This window comes from Antedon bifida, chromosome 2 (assembly GCF_963402885.1).
Source record: "Antedon bifida chromosome 2, ecAntBifi1.1, whole genome shotgun sequence".
In the NCBI taxonomy this organism is placed as follows: Eukaryota; Metazoa; Echinodermata; class Crinoidea; order Comatulida; family Antedonidae; genus Antedon; species Antedon bifida.
The window spans coordinates 10,221,476-10,243,601 of NC_136227.1; the positions used below are offsets into that span (position 1 = coordinate 10,221,476).

The following is a 22,126-nucleotide window of genomic DNA, read 5'->3' on the forward strand; positions in this document are numbered from 1 at the left end:
AAAATGTACTGTATACATTCAATCTTTATTCAAATATTTTTAATGATTAGTGTCTAAAAGATAGTACTGTAAAGTGAAAAAAACAGTTTAGTAGTTACAATAGAATAAAACATAGTATTAAATTTGTCTCCAAATAGAGATGAGAAAAAAGATAAAATAGTGTGTGAATAAATTAATATTCTTGCCTGTAAAAAATAAGATAAGTGTCAAATAATTGAAATTGCACTAGATGTGGAATCTTTCTACACCGCATTTAACTTTTAGTCACAAGAAAGTGGTGTGGTTTTCTCAAGAAAGGGAAGAATCTCTGTGCAGACAACTGGGTTGTCAAAGACCACTGTGAAAAAGTGGTCAGATTGAAACCTTACCAACCGTACTGGTGGCTAAGGCTAATTGTTTAGTGAAATAATATTTTTGTTTGGTTAAAATGGCTGTGTTAAAAGCTGCGTTTAAATGTGAGGCCCCTAGCTAGGAAGGCCTATGCTGTACCACCAGAGCCAAGCGATTCAGAAGGGCCCCGCGCCACGAGGCAGGGGAGAGAGAGATACTGCCGGTCATCCTCTTCACGCAAGGGTACGTAACTAATAAAATGACTATATTGACTGTATATGATTTTACGCTCGAGCAGGATATTCGTCGTCCTCCCCTAACCATCATGTTTCGTAAAGTCCCTATTCTTTGCAGTAGAAGCCACCCACACAATCAATGTGGTTAGAATTAACTGTAGGCCTACTGTGTTTACAAAGACAAGAATTAGTATTGTAAGAATATTTTTTGCTATAACTTTTTTTTTTACAAATTTTTTTGGAAAACCACCTACCACAACATCTTGGTCGTGAACCTGAATACTAAACTTGTTTGGCCCAATCTCCTTGACCTTTGCCCCCGAATGATGACTTCCAATGTCATCACCAGTAGGTATGTTGACTTCACCTTTGACCTTGATTGGTTTTGTCTGACCTGGTACTTGAATTTCTGCAACTACCTTTTGCCGTTTTGGTTTTTTGAACGCTTTTGAACCACCTGTTCCCATTTCTAACTAACTCTGCAAAATAAAAATAAGCAATGTATGCAGTTATTATAGTGATTTAAATCCGGTCAACTTTAAATTTGAACAACATCCTTTTGCAAATTTCTTGCATATTGCACAAGATTTCTTGTCCGTCACTTTACCAGCACCCACCATATCATGAACAACATGCATAGTAACAGTGCGTTAAAATACTGTAGGTGCATCGTGGTCACCTAAAGGTAAGTCACTTTTTTTATGCTGGGGTGCATCATGGTATTCATAAGGTATGATGCACATTAGACATATGATGCACCTCTACCAGGGTTATAATTATAGTAGGTCATAAAATTGACAAATGCATAATTGATACATATCACCGAGCCGGGAATCAGGAGTGAACACAGATTAATAATAATAAATTGTAACAAATTGTTAAGTGTTGATTTGTCTGCTATGAATCGTAACTCAGCCGGTCAGTTGTCAAACACACCAAGTGTACTGTATGTATAGCAAGTATTCAATTGGCACATATGGCGTTTCATATGTATACTACTTTTCAGGCCCGATTTCACGAAAAGCCTCGAAATACATACTTGGGGCAAGTCTATTCTTTACCCACCATCTCAGATGCAGTAGAAATGGAATATACACTGTCTTATACATACACAGTACAGTAGTCTCACTATTTAGGGCCTCTGAGTAATGTACAAATTGAAAATTATCTACTAACTAGCCTACTGCTGCCACTCTCTCTTATTAGGCCTACTTAATCATTCATCATTAAGAAAGTACTATAATTAAACTATAGTATAAGACTTGGATTGTGTATTAAATTGGAGCACAATTAATAGAATGAAATTAAATGAGAACAAGTGTAAAATTATGAGGGTCTAGGAGTAAAAATACTTTTAAACACAATACCGCACAATATTGCCTTGGATACCATTGATGAAACTTTTGAATTCAAGTATCTTGGAGTCACCCTGTCATCTAAACTTGATTGGGGGTCTCGTGTATTTCGAACTAGACTTAATAAAACATCGAAGACGATAGATTTCATAATCAGAACAGTTGGATGTGGAAATCCTAAACTTATTGTTAAAAATGGTCTCGTCTGTCCAGTTCTGGCATACGAAGTTCCTGTAAGGTGTGTTTTTAAACCCTCCATGCAATATGTCAAGGAAAAAATTAATTAATGAAATTTGTCTTCAGTGTCTTGGTATGATGAGCTTTTCAAATAGATTTTTATTTTTAGGAATTACTTTTATCGCTAAGATTTTATACAAGAAAAATGATATTTCAATAGAGGGGTACATACTCAATTTGCGACACCTTAATTCTGTAGTATTTGTCCATAGTATTTCAGGAATGAATTCTGCTCATTATAATATTTTTAATTCATTTCCACGTCTGTTCAATAACTTGCCTCCAAATGTTAAAGATAGTATACAGTAGCTTTTTCCCTGTCATCATTTATTATTTAATTAAGAAAAACCTGCTTCAAATACCTGCCTAAATAACTCAATGAAATGTTTGAATGAAGTTTATTTCATTTTACACTTTAGTGGGTATGAGAGTTTTGTTTTACTTTTGACAATCCCGTCTACCCCCTAAAGTGCTTTCTACCTTGTGACCTGTTGTTTTTTTTTATTATTATAAAAAGACGAAATAAATGAAATGAAAAATTAGGGCTAGGCACCACCTTGCCTTGCTTGAGTGGGAGGCAATATGGTAAGCAACAAAACAAGTAACTTAAAGAGAGAAGCAATGCACTACCTAAGTAGCTCGTGGTTAATGTCCTCTTGTTGGCCGTCTTTAGGCCTAGCTTATCTAGGCTTAGTTTTGAAGGCCTAGCTGGTAAACATCGGTAACGTACGAGCATTGTATGCTAGCTATAGGCCTAGCCTGATGTTGTATAGTTACTGCATTAAATTATCTTTCTGTTTTTGCCAGACTCCGTTGATACAAATTAGGGGAAACCCAGTATTTTCGCTGAAAAGTTAGGAGTAGATACTGTCGTTCCAATTATTGCATGATACGAGATTGGTTTAGAGTTTAGATTGGATTGTGATTGGATCTTTATGGGAGTAAAAAATTGCACAATCGTCAGCATACAAAACAACTTTACAATCACTTTCGATACTAGATGGCAGGTCGTTCACGTAAATAAGAAACAAGAGAAGACCCAAAAGGCTACCCTGGGGGACTCCACATCCAATCTCAATAGAGTCCGATTTGGTACCTTTATCGATAACATATGAATTAGTAATTTATAGAATTGAGATGGCATAATAAAACCACAGCCTCTTATGGACTTGAAATCAACACAAAAAAATGCATGATGTTGAAACAAGATGATGCGCGACACTAACGAAAGTAGGCCTATAAAATACCAAACTATATTTTAAGTGTATTTTTCGTTGTGATATTTTGTTTGTCAGAATTTTTCGTTAATATATCCATTTGGATTCGTTTTATTTGTGTTTTTTTTTTTTTACTTTTTTGTTGTTCATTTACACTTTTTTTATTTCATGGTTTATTATATTTTGCTTTGTGTGTGTGTGTGTGAGTATCGTATCCCTTTTGCTAGTTTTGTAATTAGATTATTAGATTGAGATCTAGTTTCGATTTTTAGCTTTAAGCATGTCGCGGAATCGAACTCGAACGCCTTACTACTAAACATTGATATCAATGCAGGTCACGGCGATTTACTCACTGAGCCATACCGACGTGATTTACAAAAATCATTCTGTTCAAACAATAGGTGTAATTAACTTCAACGACTCACTCATTCGATACGGCTGACTAAAGACTGGTGTTTTGGCGGCCTGGCATGGTATTTGTAGATCCGGCCATGGCGGTACACAAAGAGGAGGACGTCAAATTACTGCTATTTTTTGCCTTTTTTAATGAAAGACGTGACATAGCCTATCGTGTGCGGCCCATCAATAAACATCAGTGTGCCAAATGTGGGCACGTATCGTTCAGTGGTTTTGGAGGAGATACGTAAAATAAAAAAAATTTAGTAGCATTTAATATATTTTCATACATAGGCTAGCCTAGGCATAGGCCTCCTAGTATTTCAGTTACACTTGATTCTCATAAGTTCCAATAACCATAGAGATATTTAATATCTCTATGATTAAACAGATCTTGAATTGCATCATATTTATTAAATGTACCTAGGCCTATATATTATTATATACAATACAAATGTATTTTTTTTTCTTTTTGTTTAATATGGGTCTTGCGTGAAAAGAAATCTCTTCAAGGAGGAATTTTTTGTATTGACACTCATTATAAATTACCACTCTTTTTATTGTATTGCTTTACCATTTATTTTTTATTTTATTTTTGATTTATGTAAGTGATATTGTAAATAATATTTCTTCTTCACTTTTTCAATTTGCTGATGATCACACATTATCACGTCCTATTTATAACAATAATGATTGTAAATTGCTTCAAAAGGATTTAGATTTAATTGCTAAATGGGCAAATGTAAACAAACTTCCCTTAAATCCTGTCAAATGCGCCGTAATGCATGTTACAAGATGTAAAGAGATAGTTAACTGGGATTATACCATAGAATCAGACAATATTCCTAAAGTTACAGAATTCAAATTTCTAGGTGTTTATGTAAATAGTTCGTTGTCTTGTCATACACAAGTTAATTATATATGTTGTAAAGCAAGTAGATTGCTTGGTTTCATTTCAAAATGTAGTAAAAATATGTCCTGGTTAGCTATGTTGAACTTATACAAAGCTCTATTACTTCCAGTGGTTACCTACTGTTGTTCAATGTGGGCACCATTTGAGAAATCATATATTAATAGAATAGAAAGTATACAAAGGAAAGCAACAAGGATAATAATGTTTAGAAAGGAAGGTTCCTGGGACACATCTTATTTTCATAGGTTGAAAGTGCTTGAATTATTATCTATTGATGACTTGTTTAAATTACATAGACTTTCATTAGGATTTAAGGTGTTGAAAGGTTACTGTCCCCATTCTTTCAATGAGTATATTAAAACTAGTGAAAGATGTCCGGGTAGGCTTTTACGTTGGAATTCGAAAGGCAATACTTTTCATAATTCTGTTTTTGTTTCCTTTCCTAGACTATGGGAGCAAATACCAAATGACATAAAAGATTCACTAACAATTTCAATATTTAAGGCTGCTCTAACAAAACACTATATTTCATGTTATGTATAATTTATTTGTATTTTTCTTGTATATGGTTTTATCTTTAACTGATTGTATTGTATGGAGTGAGTGCAGAATCTGTTTGGGCTTTAGCCTATTCTCATTCCTGGTTATTTTTACATTGATGACCGAATAAATATTATTATTATTATTATTATAGAAACTAATAAATATTGAATTGATTGATTGATGTTTAGAATAGCCTACTATATACTTACCAGCACCGTTTTTCCGTAGTAGGCCTAGGCCTAGGCTTGTCTTGTTTTTCCAAGTCTCAAGACTACCACCACTGTGTAGAGAATAGCGTCGGTAGCAACCAGGTGGTGGTGGATGGATGAGATCGAGAGGAAACAACAACGGTACAAAAACATGTTTGCTGCCACCAATGGTGGTGTGTGGTGGCGCGCTAAAGTATTTCTCCATGTTTCGCCTGACATGATGGCATCGTCCTTCTCTACGCTTAGGCCTAGGCCTATTTTGATAGATTAAGTAGATGTTTGTTACCAACATGTTAGAACCATCACAATTTCCTACGCAGTTTGACTTAAAGTATGTTTTGTACCATTAGTAGTACGGTTAATGAACCCAGGCCAGGCAAAAATGAAAAATCAAGAGAGGATGATCAGGCCAACCAACCAAGCAAGTTGGCAAGGACGATCGGGGCCGGCCATCATAGAGACGATCGATCCCATTTTTTTATGTGCCCGGACCTAGGCCTATATTGTTCTTTATAACGAAAAAGCGTTGTTACCGTTTTCTACATTTTTATACTTTTTTATCCTTATAACTTGTTGTTATCTTCCCGGAATACATATATTCGATCAAGTAATTATTATTTCTGTGAAATAAATAATACTTAATAGACAACGCAATAATGACGTATGATTTTTCCATAATTTTTTCAGTGAAATGATCATATTATATACAGTTTTGTTAAAGCCGATTAAACATTTTTGCCGGATGTTTCCTCTACATTAACATTTTTTCAAAACGGACATTGTCTTATAATTTACTAATAATATAAACTGAAAGGCTGCACTTGTTTGAGCTACATACAGTATTGTCGGAGAGAAAGATGGTTTTTAGAATTATTTATTTCATTTTTAGTCACAACCAAGTTAATACAGTAATAATATGATAATTAAAATGAAAACATAATAACAGTAAATAAATCAGTGTTGACGTAATTAAATGTTTAAATTATATTGCATGTGTCCCCGTCTATATATATAGATAGATAGATAATATTCACTTGTTTTGTGGGAAAGCGTCCCCTGCCTGAATATATTATAAAAGGTGTCCCAAAAAAGAGATTCTACTGGCACCAGGATAATCTTTACAGGTCTAGGCCTCAAGTACATAGTTTATTACAATATTTTATATCACAAACTCGTGGAAAGAACATTGAAATTATTTTATGAATCCAAATCGTTTTCTTGGACCTGATCGTCTAATTATATTGGCCCAAATGTCCACACAGGTGAGCCCAAACGTCCACACGCATTGGTACCCGATCGTCTTAAAAAAAGCCAGACCGTCTGACCCTGATCGTCCTTGGCCCTGATCGTCTGTCAGTCGAAAAGAGTAGCTAGCTTAGCCACCCTGTGTGTTGCTAGGCCTAACTAAGCTGTGGTGAAATGACACACCCATGACGGACCTCTCCCGGGGGTCATATAGTGGGTCATACAATTGGTTCGGCTGCTTCATGAAAATATTTATGAAGGTCCATGGAATGACTAACTTGAGAAATTGGGAAAAAATTGTAAGCTCCTTTATTTTTAAGCAAGATGCAGCTTTTTTCAAATGGTGAAGTATCAAGATAATGATGTTTTAATCGATGTTGTATTCTCTTCTGCACGTGGTGTCTGTTAAGGGGCATGAAACCAATCGTGTCGCAGCCACAGATTAACCCTTTGATCTTTAGAGCTCAGCATAGATTGCCTTGCATATGCTCTGCGTAATGAACATGAATGGATTTTGAGTTAATGACAATTATTGGTGTTTTTTAGGAAGCTGGTTGGAAGTGATGATAACGTTTGTGTGATTGGTGTTATTGGCAAAGGAAGTCATGGCTCAAGATCCAAGTCTCTTGTTATCAATACCTTGTTACCACAACCAGTATTTAAGGTGATTCACTTTAGGCTTTACAAAAATGTGTTACGTTGCTTAAAAAATTGAGAGAGAAAGGGTCTTATATTGTTTTTAGTATTTTAAATGATTTTGTGTTAATAATGTAAACATGAATTCTTGGTTAAAAGAATTATAATTGCGCCAAAAAGTTTAAAAAAAGAAAAACTACCCGATCATGCAATTTCAACTAAACAAATAACATTTATCATTTTGTCAATTTTAGGTCAGTCGGACTTGGGCAACATTACAACTTTTAGTATTATAAAGACCTAAAGTTTTAAATTGTGGCAGAACCTAACATAGATGAAAATTTGGAATGTATGTGTTTACCACAATAGACTAATGTCCTCAACAAAGACTAAAAGCTTTAAAATAAATCTGTTTCAAAAGGCTTTGAATATAGAAATTGAAAATTGAAGCTATTATAGTACTAAGTATGATTTATCCTTTTCTTGGTTCTTAAGATATCACAATCAATTTTAGTAATGCATTCTTAAATTCGCTAAGTTCTGTAATTAAACATAAGAAACTTCTCACAAATTTCTCCATTAAATCATTAAAATTGTGAGGCAGTCGATATTATCAAGTCGATTGATAACTGCAATTTATATTATTGTTTAATTTTTGTAGAACTTTGGATTTTCTGAGGAATCGGCAGATAAAAGCTGCCATATTGAATATTACTATGACGACAAGGAAAAAATAGTATATCTACATCTTGTATCAGTATTTGATGTGCATCATCTTCATCACCTAGCAACTAATATTCAGAATCAACTATCAAGTAATGTAAGAATGAGCCGAAGGTCTTCTTTTTTATTTGAACTGTACTGTAGTATTTTGTAAGACCGAACATTTTATAATCAGAACATAAAGACCCCTCCCCCAATCTGAAATGAAAATGATTATATTACTTTGCCTATGTAAATATATGAGCATAGTTGGTCGAAATGGCATTATATGACTACTAAACATTATACATTCCTGAGGACTGAGTATTTTCCGTGTCCCCATCATTAGACATATAAAATCCAATGAATTCTTGAGAACTATTATAACAAGGCAATCTAACAACAGGACACTGAGCTCGGCTTGCTAAGATAGGAACTCTTAACAGTCCTTTGATCTTATGTCTGGCTGCAACAAATACCAACAGTATTGTACTATGTAGATATTCTATGCAGCGAGTGGTGTTTGTTAAAGGGCGTGGAACTGATCGTGTCGCATCTACTTATAAACCTTTTGATCTTCGGAGCTCAGCATCCTGTTGTTAGAATGCCTTGGTTCTAAAAAGTAATTTTGTATCTGTCAAAACTAATATTATTACTGTAGAATTATTGACAGATATTCTTTGAATTAAAAAAGTAAATATTAAGCTTTGCTTTGGAAAAATATAGTCCCTTGGGAAAAATATCATTCTCTCAAGGATGTCAAAAGTTCTAAGCAGTTAATATTTGTATAATATACACTTCCATATTGGCTCCTGGTTATCATAATCATGATGATCACAATGCTCAATCAATCTTTTTTAATATTGTTATCATTTATCTTCAATCATTACCTTATCATAGTTAATTCTTTGCGTGTTATTTCAGGAATGGCATCAATTCTTGAAAGAAAATGAAGCATACTTTGCTAGAGCATTGGTCTTCTTGTTTATTACATGTCATCTGGTTGTTGTAAGTTCCTTTTATTTTAAGCTCTGCCTACACTAGCAAACTTTATGTGACAACAAATGTGATGTTCCCATATATGGACATGATGATGTCATATAACTACCATAACTGAAATAAGAGATAAATAGTTACTGAGATAGTAATACCTTATTTAGACAAATATCATTTTAAACATTTTTATAGAAAGTGGTCTGGACTAAGTGATTTGTTTTAATATTTATTTGAATATTTAATGGATGTTGTTTACATTTCAATTATGTATTAATAGAAAATATTATTTGAATAAAGTGTCTGAAAAGGGAAAAAAAATTAAGATAGTTTTTTTAGCTTATCAGCTTAGCTTAAAATTCTGAATGGATATAATAAACTGCTCTAATACAAAAAAATTAAAAATATTGTTTTATATTATTTCAGGTCGTTCATCCGACAAGTAGTTTTGATATCTCATATGTCCAGACATTTAGGCAGGTAGAGGCCACCAGGTAGGTCAGGCATATAAGTCCCCAAATACCTGCTTTTTGAGCAAGACCATTTTGAAAGACAATTTTACTTAAAGCTCATTTCGCATAGTAAAATCTGGTCTAGTCATTTTACCAGTTTGTTTGCCAGGATAATGAAAACGTTCACATCCTCTTCTTTTATATTCCCCATCACCCCATCTAAATTTCTTAAAGGAAATATTGTGTAAATTTCATCTTAAAATAGATTTAATCAAGGTTGCCATAAGTAAGTCATTTTGCTTTCTGCAATAAGATGAGGTTGAAAGTGTATGTTAATATTCAAATTTGTTCCATTTGATTCTCATTACTTTAGAGCCAAGTTGGTATCACACCTAAGCACTGTTCTCAAGGATGAAGGCGTTGCACGTGATTGGCAGAACACTGGCAGAATGTGCACACCTAGGTTGCTGTTTATTTGTCAGAAGGTAAAGAAAAGGTTTATTGTATTTTAAAAATAAATGAATTATGTTGCCGTGTGCCTGTAAGTATCCGCAGCCAGGTATGTGCAGTAAACCGTAAAGTAAACCTTCTTTTAGAAGAGGTATAGAGGTATTATTCAACTAGCAAGACAACAAAATCATATCGGCCGTTCAGACACACGCCAGTTTAAAGCTGCTCCCACTACTCAATCATTCACCATTAAGGTCAATTTACACAGACAAGTGGTAACGGTAATAAAAATATAGAATATATGTTATTCCTTTTGACCATTTACACTCAATGCAGAGCGGACAGGCGGTTTCCACATAAATACAAATTCTATGTGGAACAAGCTACTCGGTTTTCCGCTTACCAGTACCGCTCGTCTGTGTAAATTGGCCTTTACGTCTCCCTTGCAGCATGTTGAGCATATAAATGCAAGCTTATTCTCTAAACTATCAACTTGTTATTTACATTAGAGTGGTTTATCGAATGAAGAAGGAAATGACTTGACTGAATCAAAGCAGTTTGCGAAGACTAGACAGAAGGTATGTAATATAAATATAATTTGTACACTACTATTTATAATTGTTTGTTTTATTTGTAAACTACTATTTATAATTATTATTTGTTTATTTGTAAACTACCAATTATATTTTGTTATTTGTACACTATTTATAATAGTATATTTGTACCCTACTATTTATAATTGTTTATTTGTACACTACTATTTATATTTGTTTATTTGTACACTATTTATAATTGTTTATTTGTACACTATTTATATTTGTTTATTTGTACACTATTTATATTTGTTTATTTGTACATTACTATGTATAATTGTTTATTTGTTCACTACTATTTATAAATTGTTTATTTGCACACTACACTATATTTAAAATCTTTTTTTTCTACTTTTAATGTTTTTCAATGTTTTATCTTGCTTATAGCTATAAATTGTGTGCCAGTAATCTAAAGATAATATGCTTAAACAATAAATTGGACATTTATTTTTTATTTTAGAGAAAATCTCCAATTCAGAAACTTGAGCATTCCCTCGAGGACCAAATTTTCAAGATTCTAAGAAAAAGCCGTGTTTTGACAAACAATATGTGAGTATTATAAAGTGCCGTGTGAATCTACATAAAAGAAATTCATATATAAAAAGAAATGATAGTGAATTCTAACTGTAAGATGATAAAAAAGTTTCCCCAGCTGAACTTTGAACTCATGGTTTACTTTATGCATTTTAATTACCCCTTTAAGAGTATTTCCCAAAAAATCCAATATACATTAAACACAGTTTAGCCTCTTTTATCCAGCCATTGATGGATACTCTGGTGTGCCAATTATGGGAGTGTGTTTTCAACATGATTGATCCAAAAATGACCGTGGGTAATAATGTGAAGTACTAAGTGGCTTTGTACATAAAACACTATATTATAAGAATGAAATATTATTATTACAAATTTAATATTACTAAGGAAGGAATACAGTACTCATCAATACCCATTATCACTTAGTCTATCACAACATTCTAAAACATAGTACACCTCTTTAAAGATAAATTTGTCCTCCCAAAACATGAAAAAAATTAAGATTCATCAAATCAGACAGGCCAATTTGCAGCTTTGATAAGGTTATTCATTTCCTTAGAAACAAAAAAACAAGCAAAAAAACAAAATAAACAGGTAATTTTAAATTTTATCTGACAGACAATTTGATTATTTTTTGGCTTTAAATTACAGTATTTTCAGCAATATAATTTGTGGTCAAATTTAATAACTATTGTGTAAAGTTAAAATGAAAAAAAAAAATAATACAAATATATCTTTAAACCAATAGTATGGAGTTGGCTCTATTTAAAATCAGTTGAAACTACATATTAAGTAACCCAATCCAACAAACTTTTGATAATTATTTATTTTATTTTCAGATCTCATTGCCTTTTTACCATACCTGCCAATCAAGCCTTTGTGTACATCATGCGAGATGGACAACAATTACAAGACCCGGTCAACCTACTTATCAACGACCTGAATGAGAATCTCTCCAAGGCTAGAACAGGTTTGTTCATTGTATTTATTTTTTTTCAATTATTAAAAATTATTATTATAAAAAATGTTTTGTTTTGAATACATCATGGAAACATCATAACAATGTAGTAATGTAAAATCTAGTGGAATTGTAAATCAAAGTAAAACAATTTCTTGTTTACAATCCGTTTTTCACTTAAAAGTTAAATATTTCTATTATATTGTTGGAATTAAATTTTTACTTAATAAGTAATCAAGTTTTAAGACAAAAGGCATAATCAAGTGGCAATATGATGATCTGTCTGATCTTTAGGCACAATTGAGTAAAGCCTATGCAGCAATTGCCACCTTATTAAATTAATCTTTAATTAATTCTTTTATTTACATTTAGTGTCAAATAAACTAAGAAAGCATCAAGAGCCACGTCGGTCAAGGTCATCCACGTGGTCATCTCTTGATGACCCCCAGACACAAGTGGGAGAGGGTGAGGATGACTCTATGAAAGCTTTCATTATGCAGCATGTAAAGCTGGTGTTGCAAAAGAAAGGGTTTGATGATGGGCTTGTGCGGGGAGCAGTTCCATCACATCTGGAGGTGAGGAAAAAATGTCGGCAACCGTAATATGTATAAAGCATAAAACAGTCGATTCTCCGAATAAACATATTTTTCTTGAGGTCCAAAAGGTCCCAATTTCATTTTTACCATTAAAAACTCATTCTGAATACAAGAATTTCCGTAAAACCATACATATTAGACCAGCCCAAAGGTGGGCGAGTTGACTGTAATTTCTTTGATAATGTACACTATTATTATCGCACTGTTGTGTTCCTATTGACCAATATAAAATATTGTCCTTAAATACTATCTCATTTAAATAAATATTTTGGATTTTCCTTCAGTTCTTTTAAAAAAAAAAAAGCTATGAAATTTTTATATAAAAGTGTAAGTAACTAAAGAGTATTAACATCAATGTGATCTGTCTGCAACTCTAACATGAATTGACGTACTGTAGCATAAATATATGAATATGAATACCGTAAATCTTCTAATTTTAACCCTGGGTTATTATTTTTTGATTGTTTTTTAGGGTGGGTTACTATTAGAAGGGGGGTTACTATTAGAGTAGTGGGTTACTATTACTAATCTTAAATTAGGCACCTGAAAATAGTAACCTACATCCAACTTTTCCGGTCAGTAACTCATAGCATAATAATAAAACAGTACGAATAAACAAATTTGGTTGAACTCTAACTTTATTTTATAAACTCAAAAACACTCAATCCTCCCCACTCCCGAGATCAACATGCATTATCTCCTTATTTTCAAAATATGCCTGTATCGTAAGTTTTTGTGACTCTAATAGTAACCCCCATTGGTTACTATTAGAGTAGTGGGTTATTATTATAGATTGACTTATAAGGTGGGTTACTATTAGAAGGAGGGTTACTATTAGAATGTGGGTTACTATTAGAAGATTTACGGTAACTATTTATTCAAAACATTCATTTTTTAAACATGCTTGCAAAAAAGTATCTTTTTTTCTTAATTTTTCACTTAAGCAACTACAGTATAGAGATTTTGAATTAAGCAAAAAGCTTGATAAATGCCAGACTTTTCTTAGTTTTTTTTGTTTTTGATTTAAGGTACCAGTATTGCGTAAGTGGCATGAGGTGTCTGCAAAGGTCTTTGATATCTTCTTTAGTGAGAATTTAGACAGCAAGCTGCAGAGCCACTTTAACAACCTGAAGGCATCTTTAGACTTGGAGATGAGATTTTCTGATGCGTAAGTAAACATATTTCTTTATTCCTCACCTAATCATTCAAATAAACTTAGCTTCACTATAAAGGCCCACTATATCATTTCTGTCATGTTGATTTGTCTTTTTTTTTTGTTAAATTTGTTTAACTTCACTCAGAGTTGATCTGTCAATTAAAAGATAGGCTAGAGAATTTATTTGTTTGAGAAAAATTGTATTCTTGATTACCCAAAATTGAGATTGCTCAGAAACTTTGGAGACTCAATTAATTGTTTGATGTTTCCTTATAATAATTGATTACTATTCATCTCATCAGATGAGTTGTTCTAATATGCAAGGGTTTTGGGGTTGGTTTTTTTTGCAGACGTTGTGCAAAGATTGTACCTGTGGCAAGTAGAATGTATCAGGAGAATGCCTCTCCTTTTTATATCAGCACAGTCCACCGAAACAAGGTAACAAGTTTTTCAAATTACAAGTAAGGTGATGAAGGAACAGATTAAGCAGTGGAAGGAAGTCTATTTTGAAGTCATTTTCAGTCCTACTGAGCACCACATGCCACAAAACTCTACACATAATAATACCACACACTAGGGTTATGATGCTAATGCTTTTAGTACACTAAAGGAATATATAACAGTACCATGTCTTTGACAATAACAATTTTTAAAGCATATTGTTATTTAAAAAAAACATTTCTATAATCATGCATTTAACATTATTATTTTAGTTTTAAAACTGATGTTCAGCACAATTACTATTCACATACCTCAAATTTTCAATTGATACCACACAACTTTATACAAATTTAACATCTTTTCATTTAAGCTGGCACAGGCAATGAAAGTCTACACTCAACAGGCTAGAGGTCCTGCTGTAGAGAAGTATGCTAATCTGCTGTTAGAAGAGTGTGAGCTATTCTGGCAAAATGGAAGACAACTCTGTGAGGTGGCTAGCCTTACTGGACACCACTGCATATTGAAGGTAACATAAGTCTAATTCTTCAGTAAAAGTAACTATTTTGGCTTTTATAAGAAGGTATTGGCTTCACAAAATAGAAATGCCACCTGGGAGTGAGTGAAAAAGTATAGTTCTATCAGACAAGAGAAGTGAGAAATAAAAGGCAATACAGCACTTTTGTTTCCCTTACAAAATAAGTACCATACCATATTTGTATAATAAAGCAATTGTACTCGTCCATCACTCAAATTCAACACTCTATTGAGTAGACTTATCCCATGCAGACATCCTACTAACATAGTATTTGTGTTCAAATCTTTACTTTAGCTTCATCTGCTTCCAAGTGATATCATGGATTCAGATCTTGATGGACGTCTTCCCAGAATGCCTCACACCAACAATAACCGCACCCCTTGTGCGTGCAACTGTGGTCGAGATGTTAATTACCGAGAAGATCCATTTAACCTTAAGGTTTGCCACCAACTTGATTCTTTGTACTGTACCTCTATAAATTGTTTAGTGTCATAGGTAATTCTGTACTACAGCGTCATATGTATCACATGTCACCCATCACTTAACCCTAACATGATACAGTGCCATATGTGACAATAAGAACGTTCAGATGAGCCGGAAGTAAGCTCTCTCTGAGAAAGTCTCAGGGGTAAATGTGCTACACAAAGTATGTGATGATACGCCATAGCATTGTGTAGACACAATTACTTCAAAGTTCACAAATCAAGTGCACTAGGTAAGATATAGTGGATGCGTATAATGTTTGACGTAATTATCATCATAAATGAGAATTTATAATTTTTAAGTTGGCATTACAGTATGCTACTAAAACATAAATACAAAGTAAAGAAAGTGTATTCTTTTTCCTCAGGTAGCAAACTTTGACTACTTTGAGGAGTTGGCAGAGAAGTGCTGTGGTAAGCTGAAGAAGATATCATTTTCAGTTTATGCATCAAGATCACCATCCTCATCCGCAGAACCTGCTCTGGTGGCCTCTGATGATAATAGGCCTTCTTCTATCACAGATAGCGTAGAAAAAATAAAACAAGGTAAATTGAGAAATAACTATAATAAATTAAGCCTATAGGTGACGTCTGGAAAATGGTTGAAGCACTTTAAAATGTTTGTTTACAATTAGGTTCAGAATAATATTGATGTACACTAGTAAGTTGATATTTTACTCACTGTATATCTTCCCTGTGAAAGTCTTCAAATTGTTAAAACTGTTATATTTATTAAGTACATTTAAATAAATGTATATATAATAAGCCCATTAAACCATACATTCTTCATTGTAAGTGTATATATGATTCTTCATTACCAGATCACAGTACCGGTAACACTGGATGTAGCCCAGCTTTAAGTCTTGGCCAATCAGGAGGGAGTGATGTATTCACTCACTACAACTCAAGCTTAAGCGTCAGTGAAGCTGTAATTACTGAAAGAGGTATTTCATTTACTTACATAATCAAAGATTGATTTTTTATTTATTTTTTTTTATTTTAAGTCGAGTGGCCGAGCGGTTATGGCACAAACCATAGCCACAACATTGCTCGGTTTCAAGGCTTTCCTCAACCATAGTTCGGTGGTGGTAGAATAAGTCTTCTTGAATAAGGACTTATAGAACCCATTACATCTTTCGGAATAGTAAGGGGTTACTCTGGTGTACTAGTTCATCTCAGTCCCTGTTGATGTTTAAAGATCTATGAGTACTGTTTTGTGCCAGTACTCAACACAAAGGGACCTTTAGGGTAGATGAAAGTTGTTGTATGTATAACACAACTCATATAAAAGTGCATTAAATGCAATTCAATTTCTTGGTGGCATATGTATCTTGTGTGCTCAGCTCAGTACAAAAAGTATGGCTTCAAATTGTAGATTCAGTCTTATTTAATCAAATCTGCAAGACTTTCCCAGTGCTGCTTGATAGTGGGCTTAAAAATGTACTTTGTTTTCATAGTATTTTACATCTTTTTTCTAGGCAAACTTGTAAAGCAGCTATCCACTGCAGACTACTTGAAGGGTATGACCTGTACCACATCACCACCTCATCTACTGCCTAGGTACTCGTCATGGTCTCTGGTGTGTCTTGGCAAGGCTAGCTCCTACAACCCTACTAAAGGTATAGTATAATCATTTAATAGCAAGTAAATGGTTGAAAGGTGGCAGGGACATAATCGATATCTGTTTCATGGTTGTATTTTCTATATGAATTATACATGAATCAAGAGATAGCGCATGTACAATAATCATTTTTTAAACGTCAACTTGTATCCAAGTTGACTTTTTTGAGCAATTAGTTAGCCTTGAGTGTTAGACTGTGTGTTTGATGTAATATATGTCTATGGTACTTGCTTGATGCATTTTCTTATTTCGTTAATGTGGAGATATTGAGTGTTGGGTTCAGCTGTTTAGTTGTGGAATTTAGGCTAAACAAGGTATACATTCTAGTGTAGTTTCTTTTAAGGACTTTAATTCATAGGCCTAAAGCTCTGTCTACAGTATCAAACTATATGTGTCAAAAACTGTGATGTGCCCATATATGAACATGATGGTGTCATATCACTACTATATTTGAGCATATTGCTACCGTATTTGGGAAATTCACATTTTTTTTGTCAAATTAGTTTGATAGTGTAGACAGAGCTTAATGTGTCATGTGTGGACACTACTGGTTCCCGAGAAAAGTATTATTGTCACTGATTGTACCTTGTGAATTTTATATGACACCATTGATACACACCTTGATTTGAGTTGCTAGATTATTTTCATTTAATGATGTTTTGTTTACAGGAGTGGAACAGCCTGGATTTTTACGGGATTCAAATTATCTCTTACCATGGGATATACCTGTACCCAAAGGGAGTCATTTGGACCCATCATGGCCTGCTCCTGGAGAGACAGGTGGGCGAAAAGGTGGCAGGCAACGAGACAAGCGACCATATCGTGGTAAATATAAGTTCATTGTTTGTAATTTTGGACAACTTGTGTATACTTGTCTAGTATTTCAATAAATACTAACATCCAATATTTTTATTTATTAAATTTTCTTTAAATTAATCTTTAAAGTTGTATAGTTTTCTCTAAACAAGTTCGTCCAGCAACAAATGTATAATATTTCCCTGCCACTGTCTGGCTCTATCTCCTTTAGACAGAAGTATATGAGTATAAACAAATCGTCCAGGGCAGTCACCCAGACCTAAACATGCTTGCAAACAAGCTGTCCAGGGAAGTCACCCAGACCTGAACATGCTTGCAACAAGCTGTCCAGGGCAGTCACCCAGGCATGAACATGCTGTCAAACAAGCCATCCAGGGCAGTCACTCAGACCTAAACATGCTGTCAAACAAGCCGTCCAGGGCAGTCACCCAGACCTAAACAGGTCCAGGGTGCGATTTTTTTTCATACTTAAGTTGGGTACCCTTATGTGAAAGATAGCCGCACTACTTCCTGAATATAACTAACCTAACCCTCTAAATAATCTCTCTCTCACTATAAAGTAAAAAGAAGTTGCTCATGGGATTCAAACCCCATACATCGACATGTTAAGTCCATAGTCTAATCCACTCGATTACACAGATGGCTTGACAGGAAGAAACATTTGCATTAGCAAATTGTAGTTAGCTCAATTCTTACGTCACACCTTATGGATATAGCTAATGAATATTAATGTTTATTTTGTGACATTTCATGAAGGGTCCCCAACTTATGTACGAAAAGATATATCGCATCCAGGGCAGTCATCCAGACATGAACATGCTATCAAACAACCTGTCCAGGGTTGTTATTCAGACAGGCTGCTGGTAAACAAGTTGCAGTATCCAGGGTTGTTTGCAATTACATGACATTACTTCACATCATTACAACCTGTGCCATTAACTAACATAACAAAATAAGCTGTTTATTCAACATTTACCTTGAATATAGAGAGTAAAGTTTCTGTAGGTAAACAATTAAAATGAAATTTTAAATCAATTTTTAGAATCATCTGGTGAAAATGTGATTAGAGCATACATTGGGAATGAGTTTGAGTGTCCACGAGGTCATCGCTTCATCTGCTCAAGCCCTGACAAGATTGTGAAGGTTACCAATGGAGTTGTGAAGGAAACAGCTACAAAGCTCATACATCTGGATATGCCATTATATTTCCCATGCTCTTGCAGGTAATGTACTTTTCCATCATTGTATTGTCAGTTCCTATAATCAGCAGTTTTATATATATATCGTATATTGTTTTACATTTTTGTTTTGTCTTTGTATGTGTTCGTACCATCTAGTAATTCTAGACCGATGTTCTGTCTCATTAAACTTGTATTTTTACTCCTTATATTATCATTCCTGTTTACACTGTATATATTTTAACCTTTGATCCCACTTTGACGCAATGAAACAACATAATCACAATGTAGGTTATTTGACTAATCTTAATGCAATGAATCATCAGAACTTTCACTAATTGGTCAATTCACCTGCGTTGCGCTTATGCCATTGTCTTGCGTCCAAGTGTAAATCAGGCTTAAAATGTCGCTAATAGCTTTCGTTGTATAGACCACCCTTGCAAATTAAAAGCTGAAACTTGTTATTATTTATTGATCCATAAATGCGTTCTTCGGTTTTCTATCGATTTACTAGCAAGACATCTTTACTTTTATTTCTAGAACAACTAAACCACCGCTAGGCCAGCTCCTTCGTTCGTTCATAGTAACACCTGATGTGCCTCTGTACATCAAGATCAACCCCAGGGTGCGGCCAGGTTCATCATACACACCTACATTCCACCCTGAAGGATGTGCAGATGGTATTACGCTGACAAGGAATGCATTCTGGGTGTTGCGTTATCCGTATCCTTTGCTTGTATAATGTGTTTTAATACATATTAAGAAATAAGGTAGACATGAATTAGACTTGACAGTGTGATTGCCTGCCTGTCTTTATACTAAATGACAATGTCAGTCAAAAAGCATTAATTTCCAAATCAAAACAAGTCAAAATTTAGAGTAATTTCCATTAAAAATACATAAAATATATACTTTCACATTCATTTGATTTATTCTTTTAATTTGTAATCAAATGTACATATACAATAAATATAATTTTTAACTATAAATATTAATGAAATATTCATCGTAGAAGATAAGATGGGTGGATAGAGTTTAATAAGTGTCCTTGATTAAAGTTGGTTCGATTGGAAGTAGTGGAATAGTTAGAAACTCTTGTAGGGACAGGTTCAACAAATATTAATCACATTACAATTGTTTTTATTCCTGAACATTTATCTTTAGATATGTTTATGTGAGTGAAGCAGGCCCTGTTCCACCACCTAAAGATAACACGCCCCCACCAGGGAGTAAGCTGCTCAAAGGTCTCTACCAGACCACTTCAAAGGCTCCAGAATGAGAGCTAGGCTGCTGAGAAGGCCTAAACTAACCACTGAAGCCATTGACTCAACCAGACCCTATTGGCACATCTTGGTAAGTGCTTGTGATCCTAGGCCTAGGCTTGAGGCATCCGTTTGTACTAAGCCAGATGTCGGCACTCAGATGGGCAGACAAGATGTCTAGGCCCAGTCATTTTGAAAAAGGTAGAAAAGAAGAAATACATGAAGAAAGAATACTGCAGGTAACTTGTGTTGAGAATTAAGAAATGGATGGAAAAAATTATGTTTTTTTATGCTTAAAATGAAGTCCCTACCTGTGTTTAGGTAGGTAATTTATGAATGAATAATATACTCAATTGAAATTTGAAGAAGAAGGGTTGAATATTAGATTGCAGAATAATACCAGCACTCTGAGGCTAATAAGGCATTAATATTTCCATTGTTTTTAAACAACATCTTCTGAAGAGGCTTGCATAAAGTCAACGTCTCAGGTTGGTGATCGCTACAGGAAGAAATTGAATTGATCATGATTTTAATTAATTTGAAGTACTCTTTACACACCATGTCTTGTTTATTGTAATATGTACATGTGCTTTACAGTTCTTGAATCAAGGCTAGTGACAATTCTTACTATAAACACTGCTCAAACACCAAACATGTTTGCTTATTGAAAACAATTAAATCATAAAAAACAAATTAAAACAATTGCTTGAGTTTTAAAAACTGGAAATAACGTGACAGGGACCTTTTAATTTGCATCGACCTAGAACCTAAACACTTATGACATGTTAATTTATAGTGCGCTTGTGTTTGGTTCGGCAATCTCTGTCAAGTTGAACGCAAATTGCGGCGATTTTAGGTCCAGGTCACTACTTTGGATTGTGTTTATCACAAACATATGCATTTTAATATTTTTTGGGGTTTGTGGTTGTTGGGATAAAAAATGATTCTACAGACAAATTGGCATAATGCTAATAATTGTTGAAACTAAAACTGGACAAAAAAGGTTTGCTTTGAAATGGCCAGGTTAAAAGATGGGTACAGTGTTTATCAAATCCATTTGGCCAATTAGGTGAAAACGTAGCTTGAACACTAACAAATCAAAGTTCACGTTCACAGCTAAAGCTGCTACTCTTGTGTGAAAAGGACATGGGGCCGCTACAACATTTTTATTCTAAAATAAAAAATAATAGACATTCCATGCCAACTCAACAAATTTTCTGAAAATCATGGCTGGGTACCCCCTCAGATTTTCTTGAAACTTTCATATAATATGCAACAATATGTCTCACGAACACACCAAAAATTTCAGTTGCCAACTCCAAGTCGTTAAAAAGTTATGGCCATTTGAAAATGTGTCGTCTGTAGAAATTTTGGTCTCAATAAATTACCTTTTTGTAAAGTTGCATTTTTAATTAGCCATATTTTAAAAACTATTAAAGCTAATAAGCTGAATATTGATACACTGACATAATTTTGGTCATAGATTAAAAATATGAAAAAAAAATTGCTGTATCTCAATTATTTTCCGAGATTTTGGTCCCTAGAGACCCCAATTTATTTTGTTGCAAACAGTTTCGGCAATTTTTACCCCTTATTTAAATATGAAAATACATTTTTAAATTGATTTTTTCCTATACAATGTTAATATATGGTGCTAAATGTATCCATACAAAAAAGTTCATCATATTAAAAATTCATCCTAGGGGTACACACTGCGGGTCAAAAAGTCACTCGGGACACAAAATACAAAAAATCATTACTTTTTCGTTTTGAACTTTGACCTTGTGGGCAATTATTCCCAAAGTTGAAACTCATCATATAAGTTCATCAATGTATGATTCAGCTATGTTCCAAATACCAGTTTGGTGTCTTTATTCCTTCATGTCCAAATATGACTATGAAATGAAAGCGTTTTGTGTCTATTTGTAGCAATTTCAATGTAAAACATGCTATCGTCAATTTTCGGAAGATAATAATTTCAGTATTTTATCTCCTAGTTGCTTTCAATACATTCAATTTTAGACAATTTTTGGCCCTGAA

The 22,126-nt window shown here is 33.8% G+C and overlaps 2 protein-coding genes across 2 annotated transcripts in view; one reads left to right on the top strand and one right to left on the bottom strand.

Moving 5' to 3' along the window:
- The window catches only part of LOC144835056 (uncharacterized), a 31,034-nt gene extending 25,492 nt beyond the window's left edge, over positions 1-5,542 (bottom strand). The window contains exons 1-2 of the mRNA XM_078690073.1: positions 5,437-5,542; positions 821-1,045 (exon numbers count right to left, since the gene is read on the bottom strand). Of these exons, the coding sequence (XP_078546199.1) occupies positions 821-1,033 (213 nt within the window). The 5' untranslated portion in view covers positions 1,034-1,045; positions 5,437-5,542. The remainder of the gene's footprint in view (positions 1-820; positions 1,046-5,436) is intronic.
- A 119-nt stretch (positions 5,543-5,661) lies between these two features.
- On the top strand, positions 5,662-21,727 carry LOC144835074 (nonsense-mediated mRNA decay factor SMG8-like). The gene is made up of 21 exons (XM_078690098.1): positions 5,662-5,767; positions 7,228-7,345; positions 7,979-8,137; positions 8,944-9,027; positions 9,439-9,506; positions 9,838-9,949; positions 10,424-10,492; positions 10,968-11,056; positions 11,881-12,011; positions 12,372-12,574; positions 13,624-13,763; positions 14,102-14,189; positions 14,563-14,718; positions 15,022-15,165; positions 15,578-15,755; positions 16,031-16,153; positions 16,688-16,828; positions 17,500-17,655; positions 18,689-18,869; positions 19,365-19,547; positions 19,989-21,727. Exons 1-21 carry the CDS (start codon positions 5,712-5,714, stop codon positions 20,101-20,103), a joined length of 2,694 nt encoding a protein of 897 aa, XP_078546224.1. The 5' UTR covers positions 5,662-5,711; the 3' UTR covers positions 20,104-21,727.
- Positions 21,728-22,126: the final 399 nt, after the last annotated feature.